Source organism: Rhinoraja longicauda, chromosome 38 (genome assembly GCF_053455715.1).
Source record: "Rhinoraja longicauda isolate Sanriku21f chromosome 38, sRhiLon1.1, whole genome shotgun sequence".
Classification (NCBI taxonomy): Eukaryota; Metazoa; Chordata; class Chondrichthyes; order Rajiformes; family Arhynchobatidae; genus Rhinoraja; species Rhinoraja longicauda.
The window spans coordinates 17,041,930-17,063,402 of NC_135990.1; the positions used below are offsets into that span (position 1 = coordinate 17,041,930).

The window sequence follows — 21,473 nt, forward strand, 5'->3', positions numbered from 1 at the left end:
CAGCTCTTCCGCTGCGCCACCGTGCCACCCCAGTTCTTGGAACAGACTCGAGCAGCCATATGACCTAATTCGACTCCTGTGTCTTATGGTCTACAAAGAACTTACCTGTAAACTTCCAAAGTCCAAAATCAATAAGTTGGACGTTGGATTGTAGAAACCCGTCTGGGGAACCACAAGATAGGACGGTTTAAAATTGATTTGGATATCGAAGGTTTTGCGAGTTTCAATAATGTACGACAGGCCTAGGAAAATAATTTTCAGCAAACAGTAATTATTAAAACAGAGAATGGGCGCATTTTGTACTTAAAAATTCAATCACATTACGGTGTGGTTTAATTTTTGTTTATATGCGAATACATTTAGGACATTTACCTGTTGCAGTCTTTTCCTTGAATTCTTCCAATTTTAGCAAAGTAGCTGAAGTGAGCTGTTCAAGATCGAGTCCTCTGTTCGTCTGAAAGAACTCCACCAAACTGTTTATTGTTCGCTGCAAAAAGTGATGTGATTAATTTCAGTAGTATTAATCTCACATATTAATGTATTCATTTATTCATTTTAATGTATTAATCTAAATTTACGGGATTCACATTGGGCAAAATAAAATAATATGTTTAAGGTGGGGGAGGAACTTATAATTGGGATCGGAGGGGTGAATTTTTCACACAGCGGGTGGAATGTATGTGGAACAAGCTGCCAGAGGAGGTTTATAGGGATGGGTACAATTACACCGTTTAAAAGATATTCGGGCAGGCAAGTGGATCGGAAATGTTTAAAGGAATATGTGCAGGTTAACGCGATTAGCATTAACGGGCATCTAAATATATAAATCTATGAGTTAAAAACTAAAGGATGAGAAAATGTCATTTGATCAATCGAAGCCACCAGCTGAACTCTGAGCATACTTACTCTTCAATTCTATTGTGCTTTGTTATCTACTGGGTAAAATATTTTTCCTTTCAATCATACTTGATTTATTTTCACCTTTCTAAAGATGCACATATTCGCTAACCTAACGAATAGGTCAGGCCTGTCAGGGTTCACCTTGCCTTTGGCATTTAATACTTTAACTTTGTGAAGTTCTCTCCTGATCCTTGCTGAAGCAACAATAGTTTGAAGCCAATCTAATATTGTTTCCAACTCATCTCTAATAACTGGGATCACTGCAGTTGCTGCTCTACGTACATCTGTAATGTTGTATCTTTCAAAATGAAATCATTAAAGTAAATATCTTTACTGGGTATGATTTAGAAAAAAAAATCAACAGTGTAATCACATGTACACTGTTCTGTTCATGTCTTGTCAAACGTTTTTATTTTTTAAGTTATTTTTCCCATTGGACATAACGTCTTTTTTATTGCCAGGTTTCTTTGCACAAGTTATTGCAATGTCATTTATTTAACTTGCAAAGCTCATTTTATTCTCATTTACTTGTTGGTTGAAACCGTAGTTCGTCACATCTCTGCCTTTTCATACATCTCATCAAAATAACACGTTGACCAGAAAGAGCAGAATAACAAATTCATAGAATGGAATACATAATGGAATTTAAATTGCTGGAGAAACTTAACGTTAAATAGGGCAGTGGTTAGCAACACAACCATAAATACAATAGAATAGCAAAGGCATGGATAAAAGATTCTAGCAGATTTGTTTTAGTTTTTAGTTTTAGAGATACAGCACGAAAACAGGCCCTTCGACCCACTGAGTCCGCGGCCAGCGAACCCCGCACATTAACACTATCCTACACACACTAGGGACAATTTTACACTTTTACCAAGCCAGTTAACCTACAAACCTCTACGTCTTTGGAGTGTGGGAGGAAACGGAAGATCTCGAAGAAAACCCACGCAGGTCACGGGGAGAACGTACAAACTCCGTACAGACAGCACCCAGAGTCAGGATGGAACTCGGGTCTCTGGCGCTGCAAGCGCTGTAAGGCAGCAACTCTACCGCTGCTGTGCCGCCGTGATGCCATATGAGTTGCAATCAAGTTGCAATCTATGTTGTTACCTCAGACTCAGGGAATGGGAGACTCTGGGGTGACATTAGTATATTTAGGAACAGAATTAATTATCAAGGACACTTGTTTTTTTATTTATTACTGAACTGCAGCAGCACAGAAGGAAGTTATTTGGCTGATGAGCTCACATCTGCTCTCAATCATTTTCCAACAAAGACAGCACTTCAGGCATTTCTAATTTCCTGAAGCATTTTACATTCAATGTAAGAAAGACACTTCACCAGAAGAAAATACCCAAAACGTGCAATAGAATCAACACTTACGGCATCATAAATAAGCTCCACAGGTTGAGACTGAACATTTAACAGCTGATCTGCATTGCTTCCTTCTGGGTTAATCTCAAAGCAGACATTGAGCAAAGAGGACTCTGTGCCACCAAGGGAAGCCAAGAGAGATGGTACTGTACCCTGTTGTTTCAGGCCTGTAACGTACCAGTGGTGCAGTCTGGCCTCCACTCTGCAAACACAAAAAGGCAATGCACAAGCTTTTATCTGTCAAGCCTGTAACAACCCGTCCACTCAGCAACTTAACAATTCCCAATGTTGCTACTCTTCATAAGTTCATCAGTTCTAGGGGCAGAATTTGGCCATTCGGCCCATCAATTCTATGCCATTCAATCATGGCTAATCTATCTTTCCCTCTCAGCCCCATTCTCCTGCCTTCTCCCCATAACCCCTGACACCCATACAAATCAAGTATCTATCAATCTCCGCCTTAAAAATATCCATTGACTTGGCCTCCACAGACATCTGTGGCAATGAATTCCACAGATTAACCACCCTTTAACTAAAGAAAATCCTCCTCATCTCCTTTCTAAAGGTGTGTCCTTTTATTGAGGCTGTGGCCTCTGGTCCTAGACTGGTCATCAGTCTGACCAGTGCCTTATAAAGCCTCAGCATTACATCCTTTACTCTTCTGGCAACTAGCCAGGTGACCACAGCAAAAGACCCTTTTCTCGCCCTATTCTCAAAGCTTGCCTTCGGTCCTTGTCTCTTCAGTCAGGGGAAACAGCCTCTCTGCATCTTGCCGGTCAAGCTCTTTAAAGATTTTTTAAGATTCAATAAAGATCTTCACTCGTACTAAATGCTAGAGAATACATTCTCGCTCTCTCTCCATGTGGCAAGCCCACCATCCCTGGAGCCAGTCTCGTGCACTGTGGCCGTTTCTCCTCTATGGCAAGTGCATTCCTTCTCAGGCAAGGAGGCAAAAATATTTCAGATGCCGTCTCACAAAGCCTGATACAATCTATAATCAGACTTCCTTACTGCTGTAGTCAAGCTCTCTCATTATAATGGACCATTTGCCCTCCTAATCACCAGCCATACTTGCATATTGACCTTCAGTGTACAAGTATATCTAGGGACCTTATAACACCACCCAAAGGCTTACCATTTAACAAGAACTCTGCTCTTCCCCCCGTGCTATGTCCATACCCCCCTGAAGCCTCATATCCTCCTCTGAACTCTCAATAAAATTACAGCTGAATCATGTGCCCAATTTGTTGCACTGGTATTTCAGTAAAGTTGTTGGAAATCCAAATAACCTTCAGTTGAAGTATGACGTGACATCATTTCACCAGTGCAGGAAATAAGGATCCAAATCCTCAAAGAAAAAGCAAAGATCCACATTAACCAAACGCAGTTTGCTATTGCTGCTTCAATAACCCCACAGGCCTGGATAGAGTGGACGTGGAGAGGTGGTGAGAGTCTCAGACCAGAGGCCACAGCCTCAGAATAAAAGGAAGGGCCTTTAAAATGGTGATGAGAAGGAATTCCAGGGTGGTGAATCTGTGGAATTCATTGCCACAGAAGGCTGTGGAGGCCGTCAATGGATATTTTTACAGTGGGGATTGATAGGTTCTTGATTGGTCTGAATGATAGGGTCAAGGGGAGAAGGCAGGAGAATGGGGTTGAGAGGGAAAGATAGATTAGCCATGATTGAATGGCGGAGTAGACTTGATGAGCCGAATGGCCTTATTCTGCTCCTATGACTTACGAAGGAACATTCATGCTTAACTTTCTGTCTATTCCATCTAAAATGGGGGGAAAAAGGCAAGCTCTTACTTGAGACCCTGGGCTCCAGGACGTTGGAATACACTCGTACTTAGATCAATGATTTGCACATTGACTATTTCTGGTACATTTGGTTCCTCTCGGATGGTGATGGAGGTAGTGACCAACTTGAAAGTCATTACATGTGCAACGTACTGCAAGAGAGTTATGACAAGATGTAAGCACACTTCAAATTCAAAATCACCATTCCCACTAAGAGCAGGCAATAAAGATCCATAACACAAAAGACAGAAAGCTATCTGACTAAGATACATAGACCAATTTTAGATAAAGGCTCTGCACAACTACAGATCAAAATGGTGCCAATCATATCATATCATATCATATCATATCATATACATACAGTCGGAAACAGGCCTTTTCGGCTCTCCAAGTCCGTGCCGCCCAGTGATCCCCGTACATTAACACTATCCTACACCCACTAGGGACAATTTTTACATTTACCCAGCCAATTAACCTACATACCTGTACGTCTTTGGAGTGTGGGAGGAAACCGAAGATCTCGGAGTAAACCCACGCAGGTCACGGGGAGAACGTACAAACTCCTTATAGGAAGGATGTCGACAAAATGGAGAGGGTACAGAGGAGATTTACTAGAATGTTGCCTGGGTTTCAGCACTTAGGCTACAGAGAGAGGTTGAACAGGTTGGGTCTTTATTCTTTGGAGCGTAGAAGGTTGAGGGGGGACTTGATAGAGGTTTTTAAAATTATGAGAGGGACGGACAGAGTTGACGTGGGTAGGCTTTTCCCTTTGAGAGTGGGGAAGATTCCAACAAGGGGACATAGCTTCAGAATTGAGGGACAAAGGTTTAGGGGTAACATGAGGGGGAACTTCTTTACTCAGAGGGTGGTGGCTGTATGGAATGGGCTTCCGGTGGAAGTGGTGGAGGCTGGCTCGATTTTATTATTTAAGAGTAAATTGGATAGGTATATGGATAGGAGGGGATTGGAGGGTTATGGTCTGAGTGCAGGTAGATGAGACTAGGTCAGGGAGAATGGTCGGCGTGGACTGGTAGGGCCGGACAGGCCTGTTTCCATGCTGTAGTTGTTATATATGTAATTATATGTAAGTGCAGCAATAAAGTAAACTCCCCATCCGTCCCAGCACATCTACCATAAACTGGTCTTGTGCTAATGCATTTTACACCTGTTACCATCAATTGTTTGTTCTGTTTGTAATTTAACATTTCTTATTTTTTGATGATAATTAACAGTTTGCAAACCATCGGGTTATCAGCAACACATTGAAGGCTCTTTAAAATGGGACTGCTGCAGCATGCAGAAATTAGAAAAGATATTCAAAATTAAACTTGTATCTCTTTTCAATGATTCAATTCGATGATTCAACGAATGATACATTTTTCAATGATTCAAAGATTATCTTTTAGAAAGAGAAAAGCCACCAATCTCAGAATCCGTTCCGTTTCAGCTCGATCGCATCGTTAAATACAACACGCGTCCAAATTCCCCAATAAGTAAAACCTAAATATAATGTAAAATTATTTCTATCGCAATTCTTCCCAGTGATGCTATTTGAGAAGATTACAGAAAGAAATCAAGAATGGGTTAAAAATGATTTGCCAGCTCTACCTGCAGAACTCTGGCCCATATCTCCAAGTAGATAGAGTGGTAAAGAGGGAGGCTAGTATGCTTGTCTTCATTGTTCAGGGCATCGATTATAAGAGTCAGAAAGTTATGTTGCAGGTTTATGGGACTTTGGTTCAATAGACAATAGGTGCAGGAGGAGGCCATTCGGCCCATCGAGCCAGCACCACCATTCAATGCGATCATAGCTGATCATTCTCAATCAGTACCCCGTTCCTGCCTTCTCCCCATACCCTCTGACTCCGCTATCCTTAAGAGCTCTATCTAGCTCTCTCTTGAATGCATTCAGAGAATTGGCCTCCATTGCCTTCTGAGGCAGAGAATTCCACAGCTTCACAACTCTCTGAATTAAAAAGTTTTTCCTCATCTCCGTTCTAAATGGCCTACCCCTTATTCTTAAACTGTGGCCCCTTGTTCTGGACTCCCCCAACATTGGGAACATGTTTCCTGCCTCTAACGTGTCCAACCCCTTAATAATCTTATACGTTTCAATAAGATCTCTTCTCATCCTTCTAAATTCCAGTGTATACAAGCCCAATCGCTCCAGTCTTTCAACATATGACAGTCCCGCCATTCCGGGAATTAACCTAGTAATCCTACGCTGCACGCCTTTGGAGTATTGCGTGCAGTTCTGGTTGCTCCATTGCAGGAATGCTATGGAGGTTTTGGAGAGGGTGCAGACCGGGTTTACCAGAATGATGCCTGGATTCGAGGTTATTAGCTGTAAGGAGAGATTGGACAAACGTGGATTGTTTTCTCTGGAGCGTCGGAGGCTGAGGGGAGTATATAAAATTACGAGAAGCATAGATAGGGTGGACTGTGTTCTATGTTCTATGTTCATGTTTTAGATTGTTTTTACAGGGAATTGGCAAGTAAAATGTAACGGCCAATTCTTTCCTGTTTTTAAATTTTCTTTGTTCTTATTTATCATGAAGATGGAATGACTGTTTCTCGTGTAGAATTTGCTAAAGAGCTGCTAAATATACTTAACTAGATCAGAGAACTAGAGATGCCAGGATTCATTTGAATCAGTTCCACTTTCTACATAAAACAAGTCAACTTTGAAGATTCCCTCTAATGTGTTGCAGATAGCTCAATGAATTTTAAACTTTAAGAAACTTACTGTGAACATTATGGGAATTCAAGATATGAATGGATTTTATAAATGTCCTTTCTTTAACCAAAGTCCAAACAAATTAAAGTTTGTTAACTTTCCAATAGTGCCTAATAATTTAATTAATTAAATAAACTATAGGAAACTGCACACACCAATTAAAAATAATAATTCTAGGCAATTCAATGAGGTAAAATGTATTCCCCACATGACTCAGGAAAAAAGACAAATAAATTTGAAACATGGAACGAATTTTGTAGATTGGAAGTTGCAGAATTCAAAGTACTTTCATTCATCAATTATACATAGTTTCAATGTTAAACACCACAATTTCATATCCCAAAGAGGGAAATACACTCACAGCCAGGGTTGCCAACTGTCCCGTATTAGCCGGGACATCCCGTATTTTGGGCTAAATTAGTTTATCCCATATGGAACCACCCTTGTCCCGTATTAGTAGGGTTGCCAACTTCCTCACTCCCAAATAAGGGACAAAGGGTGACGTAACTGCCCCGCGCCCCATGTGACCTCACCCAGCCAGTGGCCACGTGCTCCCGCTCCACCAATGGCGGCCTCCCGGGCCATGATGTCACCTTGTCCTGTATTTGGGAGTGAGGAAGTTGGCAATCCTACTCACAGGGCTCAAGGGTCAGACTCTCTGCAGCCCCTTCTTCTTTCCTGGAAGTGTGAAATCAGGAACTGAGCTCTCTCTTACTCAAAGCTACCTTGCATAAAATTTCCAGTCAACAATTATGTCAAAAGACGTACCTCTTTGGGTAAGATCAGGTTGTGGGAACTCTCACTGTATCCGATGGCAGTGTACAGCTTGGTCTTTTCTTCAGTCGTCAAGAGGTCATTAATACCTTGTTATGGTCAATCAACAACAGATATTAGCAAATCCCAAGCCAATCTTACAATATTTATCAAAGTTCAAACAAGAAAACATACAACGTAAACACCTGCTTTCAAGCAATGGAGTGAAACCCGTTATTTAGCCTGCAAGTGTACAGAATCCTCAGCGTATTGAAAGCAGGTAACATTGAGTATACAGCAACTTGCAGTTATAAAGGAACTTCAAAGCAATGTCAAAGTTGCCCCTCAGGAGAAGTCAGGGACTAATTGGAAGACACAAGGACACATGACATGAAGATAGATGTGAAAGGATTTACTTTGAGGAGAGAAAGTTGGATAGGTAAGAACTAGAGCAATTTCCAGGGCTTTCCACAAGAAAGCAAAGGATATGGGGAAAAAAACAAAGCTAAATCTGAAGAATTATCCCTAGAACACTGTTGAGCCACTAAATGTTCTTTCGCACATTTTTTCTGGTTTGCACAGGACATGTTGCCAGGAACTAAAACACAAATATAATCAGTGCTACAGGGGGTCAGTGTACTATGCAGCAGAGGCCTGGTACCTGGTCAGAATGCCACGCAGGTAATACAGAGAGGCGTATTATCTCGTCAGTATACCATGCAGCAGACAGATGTGTTACCTGGTCAGTAGATTACGCTGCAGAGACGTGTGTGTTACCTGGTCAGTATACTACGCTGCAGAGGTGTGTGTTACCTGGTCAGTATATTACGTTACAGAGGTGCGTGTTACCTGGTCAGTATATTACGTTGCAGAGGTGTTACCTGGTCAGTATATTACGTTGCCGAGGTGTGTGTTACCTGACCAGTATACGATGCAGCAGAGGTGTGTGTTACCTGGTCAGTATACTACACTGCTGAGAGGTGTGTGTTACCTGGTCAGTATATTACGCTGCAGAGATGTGTGTTACCAGGTCAGTATACTACGCTGCAGAGACGTGTGCTACTTGTAGAGCAGCTGCAATGGGAACCTTGCCCGGAGCTTGCCTCTTAGCTACATAATTCAATCTCTCTAGGTCCATCCTATTACAAGCATTCTGCGTGCTCTCTCCAAATCAAAATCTTTCAACTCTAGGAAAATAACCTGAAATTTAGCTCCATCTCCACAGTTGCTAGTTCATTAAAATACTAATTGGTGCTAAATAAATAGAACATTTTATACATAAACACTTGTTTTCAGACTTTCTAGCACAACTTCACTGAGGAAGTTGAATCTTGTTATCAAACTGCGTAGGCTTTACCTTCTCTGAAAGGTCACAAACGATCACATTAGCTAGGTTCACAGTGAAGACAAATAAAACATGGTAAGTGTTTCACTAACTTTCTGGTACAGATGTATTTTCATCTTCATCCTTCTTGGATTCTTTTCTTCCCCAGAGGCTACTGAACCAGCCTCCACTCTGCTTCTCCTTCCCTTTCTTGCCCAGCATCTTGTGTCCTGATCTGATCACCTGAGAGCAAAATAGCATGAATGAGTTAATGTTGAACTGCTACCTTATTTAGCACACAGGATGCATTTCCAGGGAAAAGGCTGCCAAAACAATTTGTACTGAAAAGGAATAGGGTTAGGAGGGAGAGATAGATCAGCCATGATTGAATGGCGGAGTAGACTTAATGGGCCGAATGGCCTAATTCTACTCCTATCACTTATGGAATTATTAGATGCATTACTGACAATGTTTGTGTGCTGGGAATCTGGCTAATCCAGCCCTTCCTGTTGCCTATAATGTGTGTACGTTGGGCAGAAGTAGTGCAGCCAAACAAACAGAGAGCAAGGCAGCAGCAGTAAAACAGACTGATGAAAAACTAGATTCTGGGCAGTCTATGACACACAGAGCCGGCACTTGCAGTCTCCAACAACAGCCCAATCACAGGCAGCCACCAAGGGTGCAGCCGTGGGCATAATGTCACAGAGTTGAGCATCCACAGTGCTCCACACATCCACCCACCCAAAGAGCCTTCACGCAAGCTGCGGGCTGATTCAATGCTGGGGAAGCACCAGGTTTCTGGCACAGCAGCGGATGTCTTTTAAAAGAACAGGGGATACCCACCTGTGGAACACCCAGCCTGAAGGACCATGTGCAATAATGAAACAGTCCATGGAATAGCACTATGATGGACACTAATGCATAGAATAGTTTCATTAGGATTCATGTTCAGAATTACCTCAACATGTGCCTGTTGTCTTGCTAACGTTATGTTGAAAATGTCCAGAGACTTCTCCAGGATCTGAAAAGAATACAACAAATTAATACATTTGAGAAAGTAATGAAAAGAACATCAACTTTTCCACTGCTCTTCCCCCTGCACCTTCCCTCCCATCCCTTTACAGCTGCCGGCTATGCAGAAAAATGCCCAGCCCACTTGCAACTTCACTTTTAGTTGCCTTTTCTTTCCTTACAGAGTGATCAGACATCAAAATGAGACAGACCCAGAACATGCAATATTTCTGTCTGTAATGGAATATTTAATGTTGAACTTGGACATCATTCAGGAATAAAGGAGAACTTTAATAATGCGATGAAAATGTACTCAATAAATATCAACATATAGAAGAGTCATTTTATTCCCAACTTGTTTAAGGTAGCATGCTATTGAAATTTCCTGACAATGTGTCACGTAAACATCAAGGTATTTAAACTGGAAAATAGGGAGACAACTGAAAAGACCTGGAGAGAATAAAACAGAGTCCAAACATATTGTAAATGTGTTTAATCTATTAATTGAGTGTTTAAATATGGTGCCAAAACACTGACAAATAGGTACCTTGATACTTTGATACTTTACAAAAGCAAGATGGAACATGGAACGTGAGCCATAGTTCACTGCTGATCCTCTCGATAACATATGTGACAATTCTGTGCAATGTACACGATGCTAGCCGCAGAAAATACATAAAGATACAAGGAACTGCAGATGCTGGTTTACGGACACAGACACAATGTGCTGGAATAACTCAGCTGGCCAGGCATGTTTCGAGAATGTGGAAAGGAGACCAATTTTTATCCGCAGAAAGTATAAGAAAATAACTGCAGATGCTGGTACAAATCGATTTATTCACAAAATGCTGGAGTAACTCAGCAGGTCAGGCAGCATCTCGGGAGAGAAGGAATGGGTGACGTTTCGGGTCGAGACAGAAGAAGGGTCTCGACCCGAAACGTCACCCATTCCTTCTCTCCCGAGATGCTGCCTGACCTGCTGAGTTACTCCAGCATTTTGTGAATTTATCTGCAGAAAGGTCCCAACCCAAATAAATCACCAATCAATGTTTCAGTTTCAGTTTAGTTTATTGTCGCATGCACGGAGGTACAGAGAAAAGCTTTTGTTGCGTGCTACGCAGTCAGTGAAAAGACAGTACATGATTACAATTAAGCCATTCACAGTGTATAGATACGTGATAAGGGATAACATTAAGTGCTAGGTAAAGCCAGTAAGGTCCGATCAAAGATAGTCCGAGGAGTGGGAGTTAGATAGAGCTCTGGGGGCGAGTGGAATCAAGGGATATGGGGAGAAGGCAGGCACGGGTTACTGATTGTGGATGATCAGCCATGATCACAATGAATGGCGGTGCTGGCTCGAAGGGCCAAATGGCCTCCTCCTGCACCTATTTTCTATGTTTCTATGATCATCAGTGAGGTAGATAGTAGTTCAGGACTGCTCCCTGGTTGCGGTAGGATGATTCAGTTGCCTGATAACAGCTGGGAAGAAACTGTCCCAGAATCTGGAGGTGTGCGTTTTCACTTCTATACCTTATGCCCGATGGAAGAGGGGAGAAGAGGGAGTGGCCAGGGTGCGACTCGTCCTTGATTATGCTGCTGGCCTTGCCGAGTCAGCGTGAGGTATAAGTGGAGTCAATGGAAGGGAGGTTAGTTTGTGCGATGGTCTAGGTTGCGTCCACAATTCGCTGTTCTCCAAAGATGATGCCTGACACGCTGAGTTACTCCAGCAGTTATTCCACAAAAAATGCCTGCTCAACCCAGTAGCAGATAAACTTACTAATTAGACATTCAACTTACAAATCAAGAGCGATTTCTAATTGGTGTTTCATTACCTCCCACTGGTTTAAAAGTCATTTTACCTGAAGTTGTTTTAATAATTCCTCAGAAGGTTTAGTTTGTGTCAACTTATTCTTATAAGCCACTTTGTAAGCCTTCAGATTCTGCCTGTGACGTTTGATGTGGTCCCAGGACCACATGCGATATTTTCTCCGAAGATGAACTTCCAAAATTCCTGTGACCACATACTTCCACCTAAAGTAGAGAAGTTAATTATTTTATGGCAAGAAAGGTTTCACAATGATGAAAGTAAAATTCCAGGAAAAAAGATTATTGACACACAACTGGTGAAATCCAAGGGAGTAGAGAGAGAGATACAAAGTGCTGGAGTAACTCAGCGGGTCAGGCAACATCTGTGGAGAACATGGATAGGTGACGTTTCACAGAGTGCTGGAGTAACTCAGCGGGTCAGGCAGCATCTCTGGAGAACATGGATAGGTGACGTTTCACAGAGTGCTGGAGTAACTCAGCGGGTCAGGCAGCATCTCTGGAGAACATGGATAGGTGACGTTTCACAGAGTGCTGGAGTAACTCAGCGGGTCAGGCAGCATCTGTGGAGAACATGGATAGGTGACGTTTCACGTCGGGACCCTTCTTCAGACTGATTGTGGTGGTGAGGAGGGGGGGGGGGGGTGGGCTGGAAGAGAGGAGGGACAGGACAAAAAAAAAGACACAAAGTGGGGAGAGCTGGAGGAAAAAGTCTGAAGACGGGTCTCGACACGAAACGTCACCCATTCCTTCTGTCCAGAAATGCTGCTTGTCCCGCTGAGTTACTCCACCAAACTCTCCATCCCCTCCCCCTTCCCAGTTCCCCACCAGTCTTACTGTCTCCGACCACATTCTATCTCTGTACTGCTCAATCCCCTGACATCAGTCTGAAGAAGGGTCTTGACCCGAAATGTCACCCATTCCTTCTCTCCAGAGATGCTGCCTGACCCGCTGATTTACTACAGCAAACCTCTTCCCACCCTGCTTCCTGTAAAGACTCTATCCCTATTCCCAATTCCTCCGTCTACTCCGCATCTGCGCCCAGGATGAGATTTTCCATACCAGGTCATCGGAGATGTCCTCATTCTTTAGGGAACGGAGGTTCCCCTCTTCCATTATAGATGAGACTTTCACTAGGGTCTCCTCGATATCCCGCAGCTCCGCTCTTGCTCCCCCTCCCCCCATTCGTAACAAGGCCAGAGTCCCCCTTGTTCTCACCTTCCACCCCATCAGTTGTCGCATACCGCAAATAATCTCCAACATTTCTGTCACCTCCAACGGGATCCCACTACTGGCCACATCTTCCCATCTCCACCCCGTTCTGCTTTCCAGAGACCGTTCCCTCCGCAACTCCCTGGTCAACCCGTCCCTTCCCACCCAAACCACCCCCTCCCCCCCCATGTACTTTCCCCTGCAACCGCAGGAGATGCAACACCTGTCCCTATACCTCCCCCCTCGACTCCGTACAAGGACCTCGCCAGTCTTTTCAGGTGAGACAGAGGTTCACTTGCACCTCCGCCAACCTCATTTACTGTTTCCGCTGATCCAGGTGTCAACTCCTGTATATCGGCGAGACCAAGCGCAGCTTCCACGATCGTTTCGCTGAACACCTCCGCTCAGTCCGCCTTAACCTACCTGATCTCCCAGTGGCTCAGCACTTTAACTCCCCCTCCCATTACCAATCTGACCTTTCTGTCCAGGGCTAACCTCCATTGCCAGTGAGGCCCAGTGCAAATTGGAGGAAAAGCACCTCATTTTTCGCTTGGGTAGCTTACACCCCAGCGGTATGAACATTGACATCTCTAACTTCAAGTAGCCCTTGCTTTCCCTCTCTCTCCATCCCCTCCCAGTTCTCCCACCAGTCTTGATTCTATTCTCTGTACCGCCCATTCTATCTCTGTCCCGCTCCCTCCCCTGACATCAGTCTGAAGAAGAATCTCGGCCTGAAACGTCACCCATTGCTTCTCTCCAGAGATGCTGCCTGTCCCGCTGAGTTACTCCAGCATTTTGTATCCACCAAAAGACACAAAGTGGTGGAGTAACTCCACCATGCCATGGGCAGCATGGTGGCGCAGCGGTAGAGTTGCTGCTTTACATCACTTGCAGCAGCAGAGACCCGGGTTGGATCCCAACTATGGGTGCTGTCTGTACGCCGTTTGTACGTTCTCCCCGTGACCACGTGGGTTTTCTCCGAGATCTTCGGTTTACCGCCCACACTCCAAAGACGTGCAGGTTTGTAGGTTAATTGGTTCAGTACAACTGTAAATTGTCCCTAGTGAGTGTAGGGTAGTGTTAATGTGCGGGGATCGCTGATCGGCGCAGACTCGGTGGGCTGAAGGGCCTGTTTCTGAGCTGTATCTATAAACTAAAACTAAACTGAACTCTGTGGGTCAGGCAGCATCTCTAGAGAACATGGGTTGGTGACATTTTGGGTCGGGACCCTTCTTTAGATTCCAGGACAAAAAGATTCCACAGCAGGACACAACCAGCAAGTGATAGGTGGAAACAGGTGAGCAGGTCAAAAAGGGCAGAAAAAAACAAGCCAAAAGGTAGAATAATGGATGACAAACAAAAAAGCATTAGAAAAATAACAGTTCAAATTACTTACCATTTGCCAGCATTAGTGTGAAGTGGTACGATTGGCTTGTATTTTCTATACGGGGCATTTCTGACCATGTAGTTCACGGATTCCAACAGATCAATAATACTCAGATACTGGAAACAAGTACAATTGTTAGTTCACAAATCATCACTTCAAATGTTCACATACATGCCGAACTGTAGCACAAATTTTAATTTCCACATTTTAACCGTACCCACCACAAATCAATATTCAAATTGAACTTCCCGATCATCTCCAGGTTAGCTGATTGAAGGATGTTGACTAGAATGTTTTTAATAAATCCATTTCCATCACACATAAGGAAAAAGATCAGATACGCAGGTCATTTAGACCAACAGTTCAATAGCCTGTTTATGAGCCATATGAACATCCTCCTTCCACACTATACATGAGAGGAATAGATCAGTCTTTCATCCGGAATAGGGGAATCAAGAACCAGAGGACATAGGTTTAAGGTGAAGGTGCGGGGCGAGATTTAATAGAAACCTGAGGGGCATTTTCTTACACAAAGGGTATTAGATGTATGGAACGAGTTGCCAGAAGAGGTAGTTAAGGCTGATCCTATCAAAACGTTTAAAAAGCATCTGGACAAGTGCAAGGATAGGATAGGTTTAGAAGGATATGGATCAAACGCAGGTGAGACTCGTGTAGAGGGGGCATGTTGTCGGCATGGGCAAGTTGTGCCAAAGAGCCCATTTTCATGCCCTTTGACTATGACAACTCAACAATAATTAAATGATGTTCATCAAACATCACAGGTACCCAGAACAATCAGTAAACCATTTAAAGCGCTGCCGTCAAAGGAAAGCATCAGGCAAAGATGGGTTGAGCTGAGGGGTGTGGCAGTTGAACCATATCAGAGCAATTTTCTTTAAATGATATACACATGATCGGAAAGAGCTGCCAGAGATGGTGATGGAGGCAGATGCAAGTGGCATTTAAGAAGCTTTTGGATAGGCACGTGGATATGTGTTGAATGGAGGGACATGAATCACGTGCAGGTTGAGGAGATTAGTTGACATCAAGTTCGGCACAGAGATTGTGGGTGAAGGGTTTGTTCCTGTGCTAGGTTGGTCACAGTGCCCAATGTGCCAAGTCTATCTTTGTCTGAACACTATGCAGTTAATAAGACCTTCACTGGCATGTTCACAGCATCCCCTGAACCAAAGGGCCACATCCATGCATGTTAACGGACTGAAGCAAGGTGCCCAAGATACAGCACCGTGCTCTAGCGAGAGTACGACTGGCAATTTACAACATCACTTGCACGAGATAAATCCCCCAAATCAGACTGAGCAAAGGGATAGCAGTCAGTGAGGAGGTTGGGTGGGCGGTCGAGGTTGAGTAAGGCGGTCAAGGTTGAGGGTGGCGCCAGTGGTCGAGGACAGGTCACGTGGGTGCTGGAGGTCAGACGCCCCACCGAGAACAAAGGAGGGCCAAGCATGGAGGACCAGCGAGAACAAAGGGGGGCCCAGCATGGGGGGACCAGCGAGAATAAAGGAGGGCCCAGCATGGGGGGACACTGAGAACAAAGGGGGGCCCAGCATGGGGGGACCAGCGAGAATAAAGGAGGACCCAGCATGGGGGGACACTGAGAACAAAGGGGGGCCCAGCATGGGGGGACCAGCGAGAATAAAGGAGGGCCCAGCGTGGGGGGACACTGAGAATAAAGGAGGGCCCAGCATGGGGGAACGGTGAGAATAAAGGAGGGCCCAGCATGGGGGGACCATCGAGAACAAAGGGGGGCCCAGCATGGGGGGACCAGCGAGAACAAAGGGGGGCCCAGCATGGGGGGACGGCGAGAAAAAAGGGGGGCCCAGCATGGGGGGACCAGCGAGGACAAAGGAGGGCCCAGCATGGGGGGACCAGCGAGAACAAAGGGGGGCCCAGCATGGGGGGACCAGCGAGAACAAAGGGGGGCCCAGCATGGGGGGACGGCGAGAACAAAGGGGGGCCCAGCATGGGGGGACCAGCGAGAATAAAGGAGGGCCCAGCATGGGGGGACCAGCGAGGACAAAGGGGGGCCCAGCATGGGGGGACCAGCGAGAATAAAGGAGGGCCCAGCATGGGGGGACCAGCGAGAACAAAGGGGGGCCCAGCATGGGGGGACCAGCGAGAATAAAGGAGGGCCCAGCATGGGGTATCGCCGAGAACAAAGGAGGTGCGTCCGGGCATGTGTGTATCATTTAAAGAAAATTGCTCTGATATGGTTCAACTGCCACACCCCTCAACTCAACCCAACGTTTGTAGGGTTCTGAGCCGATAACCTCCTTCAATCCATCTTTGCCTGATGCGTTCCTTTGACAGCAGCGCATGGGGGAATCGGCGAGAATAAAGGAGGACCCTGCATGGGGGGACCAGCGAGAACTAAGGGGGACGCGGCGTGGGGGGATCGGCGAGAACTCAGGGGGACCACAAGTGGAATGTGTTAAAAACAGTTTGTGTTAAAATGGGATTCTTGCATCCTTGTCGGTGCCCTTTATGCTGCGACTCTTTGCATGGCTTGGGAATGCACGGCGACTTGTCACTTTGTGACAATAAAGTATCATTCATTCCAAAGTATCATTCATTCATAAGGTATCACTCAGTCATTCATTCATTCATGAATGTGTTGTTCAACCCTAAGGCCTCTCTTTACTTCCCAGCGGATATAGGATTAGAAATGGGGGTTAGCAATTGTGGGACAAAGAAAAGTCAGTCAAAAATAACACAAATTTAAGGAGCCTATTCCCCATCCTGGATAAATAGACCAAAGTTTGCAGCTTTAATAGTAGCAGTTGAAATTATTGCATTAAAGTATCATCACAGTTCCTTGGTTTGTTTCAATTTTGTACAATAAAATATTTTCAATACCAGAAAAACTACATTATTGGACATCCAACCGTAAATTTATTTTTCACCAGTCTTTAACCATAAACTGGTAAATCTTTAATAAAGTTCTGAGTGCTTTAATCATCAAACAGAATGAGGCCATTGAATGCAATCCTACCTGTGGCTTAGTCATCTCTATGTCTATGCTCTGCACTTCCATGTGCAGGTTCATTTTGGGCGCGTTCAATACAGCTTCAGCAGAAGGATTGATGCAAAGTTTGGCCGATGCTGATATTGGTCTGAAAACTGAATGGTGAATTACATTAAATATCCTGCATAATAAAACCAAAGCAACATAGTGGCATTTGCAAGCATTTGCACACACCATGAAAATTGCCTGGTCTATTGAGAATGAGAATAAACATTGCTGCAGCATGATATGGCTGAGTCCCAAGTGAGGGTGGCAAGGTGGCACAGTGGCAAGGTGGCACAGTGGCACGGTGGCAATGTGGCACGGTGGCAAGGTGGCAAGTTGGCACGGTGGCACGGTGGTAGAGTTACTGGTCCACATCTTGAGCAACGGATACAGTAGATGAGGTTGGAGGAGGTGCAAGTGAACCTCTGCCGAAGCTGAAAGGACTGTCGGGGTCCCTGGACAGAGTCGAGCAGGACGTCTAGGGACAGGTGTTGCATCTCCTGCGGTTGCAGGGGAAGGTACCCGAGGAGGGGGTAGCTTGGGTGGGAAGGGGTGAGTTAATCAGGAAGTTACGGAGGGAACGGCTTCTGCGGAAGGCGGAAATGGGTGGAGATGGGAAGATGTGACTAGTGTTGGGATCCCGTTGGAGGTGGCAAAAATGTCGGAGCATCATGTGTTGTATGCGACGGCTGATGGGGTGAAAGGTGAGGACTAGGGAGACTCTGTCTCTGTTGCGACTAGAGGGGGGGAGCAAGGGCGGAGCTGCGGGGTACCGAGGAGACATGAGTGAGGGCCTCATCTACGATGGAAGAGGGGAACCCCCGTTCCCTAAAGAATGAGGATATCTCGGACGTCCTGTACAGAACACCTCAGCTTGGGCGCAGATGGGGCGTAGACGGAGGAATTGGGAGTAGGGGAGAGAGGGTGGGAAGAAGTGACTTTGAGATAATTGTGGGAGTCAGTGGGTTTGTAATAGACGTCAGTCGACAGGTCTATCTCCTGTGATGGAGACGGTGAGACCGGCTGCAATTTAATCATTATGTGCAAGGTGATGCGGTGGGCTGAGTGATGATGGTAGCTCATACATTGCAAATGCTGAGGAACAGAGAGATCTGTGGGCAAGCTCAATGAAGGTAACAGCCGATGGTGGTTAAGACCACACACACTATATGCCTTCATTAATTAGGGCACAGAATAAAATAGAATGAATGTTATACCATGAAATATTGATTAGGCCACAGCTAGAAAATTGCATGCAGCTCTGGTGATAACGCTACAGGGAGGAGGTGATTGCACTGGAAAGGATGCAGAGATTCACTGAGACATCACCGGGGATGAAGCATTTTGGTCATAAGGAGAGACTGGATGGGCTGGGACTGTTTCCCTTAGAGTGGAGGAGGCTGTTAGAGGTTTGCAAAATTGAGGAGCTTTAAGGGGATACATCTTTGCAGCTTTAAAAGTCCATTGGAACATTCAATCATATGGAGTCTATTTTACGATTTCAATATTACCTTTTTTAATGTATTTTAAGATGATTTGTATGACCCTCCCCTCATTATCTCTGCTGCTATTTTCCCCAGGTACATGGACAGCTAAGGTTTAGTGGGACATGTGCCAAATGGTTGGCATGGACAAGTTGGGCTGAAGGGTCTGATTACATGCTGTATGACTCTCTGACTGGGGTTTTCTATGTGGAAACAACAGAGTAAACAAACATTCTAAATAACAGGCACCCAGTTTCAGTAGTAAGAGTATCTCTGGGCATCTTTCATTACAAAAATAATTAAATCATTTGGCAGTAACAGTTTCAATACTTACTATATTGATAATTTTTGGGTTCATGAGCACCTGAAGCTATCCCCCCTTTCAGCTGCACCTGTCAAATTCAAGAGGGCAAACCATGATTCAAGGCAATAATGTACTTCTTACAATCAATGTATTTTCCTAATAAACCCAGATTAACTGAGCTGGCTAAGAGTTGCGATGTATTCTGGGTAAATGTCAGTGCTCTTGGACACTGGACCAGACCTCCTTCTGTCAAATCCATGTGGTAACTCCAATGCTTCCTTATCCCGCATTGAATTAAATCACAGACAAGCATCTTCCTATTTCAAATTGAAGGGCACAGCCTGCAACAACAGGACAACCAAAAAAGGCAATGGCCTTGAATGTCACAAGGCAATTAGATAACAGGGAAAACATAGAAAATAGGTGCAGGAGGAGGCCATTTGGCCCTACAAGCCAGCACTGCCATTCACTGTGATCATGGCTGATCATCCACAATCAGTAACCATGCCTGCCTTCTCCCCATATTCCTTGATTCCGCTAGCCCCCAGAGTTCTATCTAACTCTCTTTTAAATTCATCCAGTGAATTGGCCTCCACTGCCTTCTGTGGCAGAGAATTCCACAAATTCACACCGCTCTAGGTGAAAAAGTGGCCTCTGGTTCTGGACTCCCCCAACATTGGGAACATTTTTCCTGCATCTAGCTCGTCCAATCTTTTTATAATTTTATACATTTCTATAAGATCACCCTCTCATCCTTCTAAATTAGGGAATACAAGTCCAGTCTTTCCAATCTTTCCCCATATGATAGTCCCGCCATCCCGGGGATTAACCTCGTGAACCTAGGCTGCACTGCCTCAATAGCAAGGATGTCCTTCCTCAAATTGGGAGACCAAAACTGTACACAATACTCCAGATGTGGCCTCATCAGGGCCCTGTACAACTGCAGAAGGACCTCTTTACTCCTATACTCAAATCCTCTCGTTATTAGCTTTCTTCGCTGCTTGCTGAACCTGCATGTTTACTTTCAGTGACTGGTGTACAAGGACACCCAGGTCTCGTTGTACTTTCCCTTTACCTAATCTGACACCATTGAGATAATAATCTGCTTCTTTGTTTTTGCCGCCAAAGTGGATAACGTCACATTTATCTACATTATACTGCATCTGCCATTCAACTGCCCATGTCGCCCTGCAACCTCCTAGCATCCTCTTCGGAGTTCACACTGCTACCCAGCTTTGTGTCATCTGCAAATTTACTAGTGTTACTTTTAATCCCATCATCTAAATCATTAATATTTATTGTAAATAGTTGCGGCCCCAGCACCGAGCCTCGTGGCATTCCACTCGCCACTGCCTGCCATTCTGACAGGGACCCAATTATTCCTACTCTTTGTTTCCTGTCTGCCAACCAACTCTCTATCCATGTCAATACCCTACCCCCAATACCATGTGCTCTAATCTTGCCCACTAATCTCCTGTGTGCGACCTTATCAAAAGCTTTCTGAAAGTCCAGATACACTACACCCACTGGCTCTCCTTCATCCATTTTACTTGTCACATCCTCAAAAAATTGTAGACAAAGAACTGCTTAAATATTGACACGATTGCTGTGTGAAACATAATGGGCAGGAGGTGGGTGCTCATTGAGAACAAGGTGGAAGGAGAACTAGGTAGGCACACATATTGATGACTCTCCTTGTGAACTTTATAACCTTCTAAGAATGTAGAGCACAGCACAGGAACATGCCCTTCAGCCACAATGTCTGTGGTGAACAGGATGCCAAGACCAACTCTTATCTGCTAATCCATTCCCTGCATACCCATATGCCTACCTAAAAGTCTGTTAAATGCCACGATCTTATCTGCCCCAGCCACCACCGCAGCAGCGGGTTACAGGCACACACCAACCTTTATGTGTAAAAGAACCTGCCCCTGCACATCTTCCACAAACTTTGCCCCTCTCACCTTAAAAGCCATTTTGGGAAAAGATTCCGACTGTCTACCCTCTCATAATTTTATCTACTTCTATCAGGTTTCCCCGCAACATCTAGAGAAAACAATCCAAGTCTGTCCAATTCTTCCCGTAGCTAATCCAGGCATCATTCTGGTAAGTCTCCTGTGCACCCTCTCCAGAGCCTCCTCATCCTTCCTGTAATGGGGCGACGAGAACTGCATGCAATACTCCAAACGCAGCCTAATCAACGTCCTATAAAGGTGCATCATGACTTGCTAGACTTCATGACAGAACCAGCACATTACATTCACTGATGCACATGTCCCCACCTTGGGAGCAATGGACAAAGCTAATTAAACTCCAACCTAGAACAACAACA

The 21,473-nt window shown here is 44.7% G+C and overlaps 1 protein-coding gene across 5 annotated transcripts in view; it reads right to left on the minus strand.

The window, feature by feature from the left end:
• vps13c (vacuolar protein sorting 13 homolog C) overlaps positions 1-21,473 on the minus strand; it is a 288,791-nt gene that overhangs the window by 208,562 nt on the left and 58,756 nt on the right. For all 5 annotated transcript variants that reach the window (XM_078429970.1, XM_078429968.1, XM_078429967.1 and 2 more), the window contains 11 exons: positions 19,172-19,229; positions 17,336-17,463; positions 14,332-14,438; positions 11,759-11,930; positions 9,847-9,909; positions 9,002-9,131; positions 7,580-7,674; positions 4,084-4,226; positions 2,284-2,476; positions 373-487; positions 106-242 (listed from right to left, as the gene is read on the minus strand). In XM_078429970.1, coding sequence (XP_078286096.1) covers positions 106-242; positions 373-487; positions 2,284-2,476; positions 4,084-4,226; positions 7,580-7,674; positions 9,002-9,131; positions 9,847-9,909; positions 11,759-11,930; positions 14,332-14,438; positions 17,336-17,463; positions 19,172-19,229 — 1,341 coding nt within the window. The remainder of the gene's footprint in view (positions 1-105; positions 243-372; positions 488-2,283; positions 2,477-4,083; positions 4,227-7,579; positions 7,675-9,001; positions 9,132-9,846; positions 9,910-11,758; positions 11,931-14,331; positions 14,439-17,335; positions 17,464-19,171; positions 19,230-21,473) is intronic.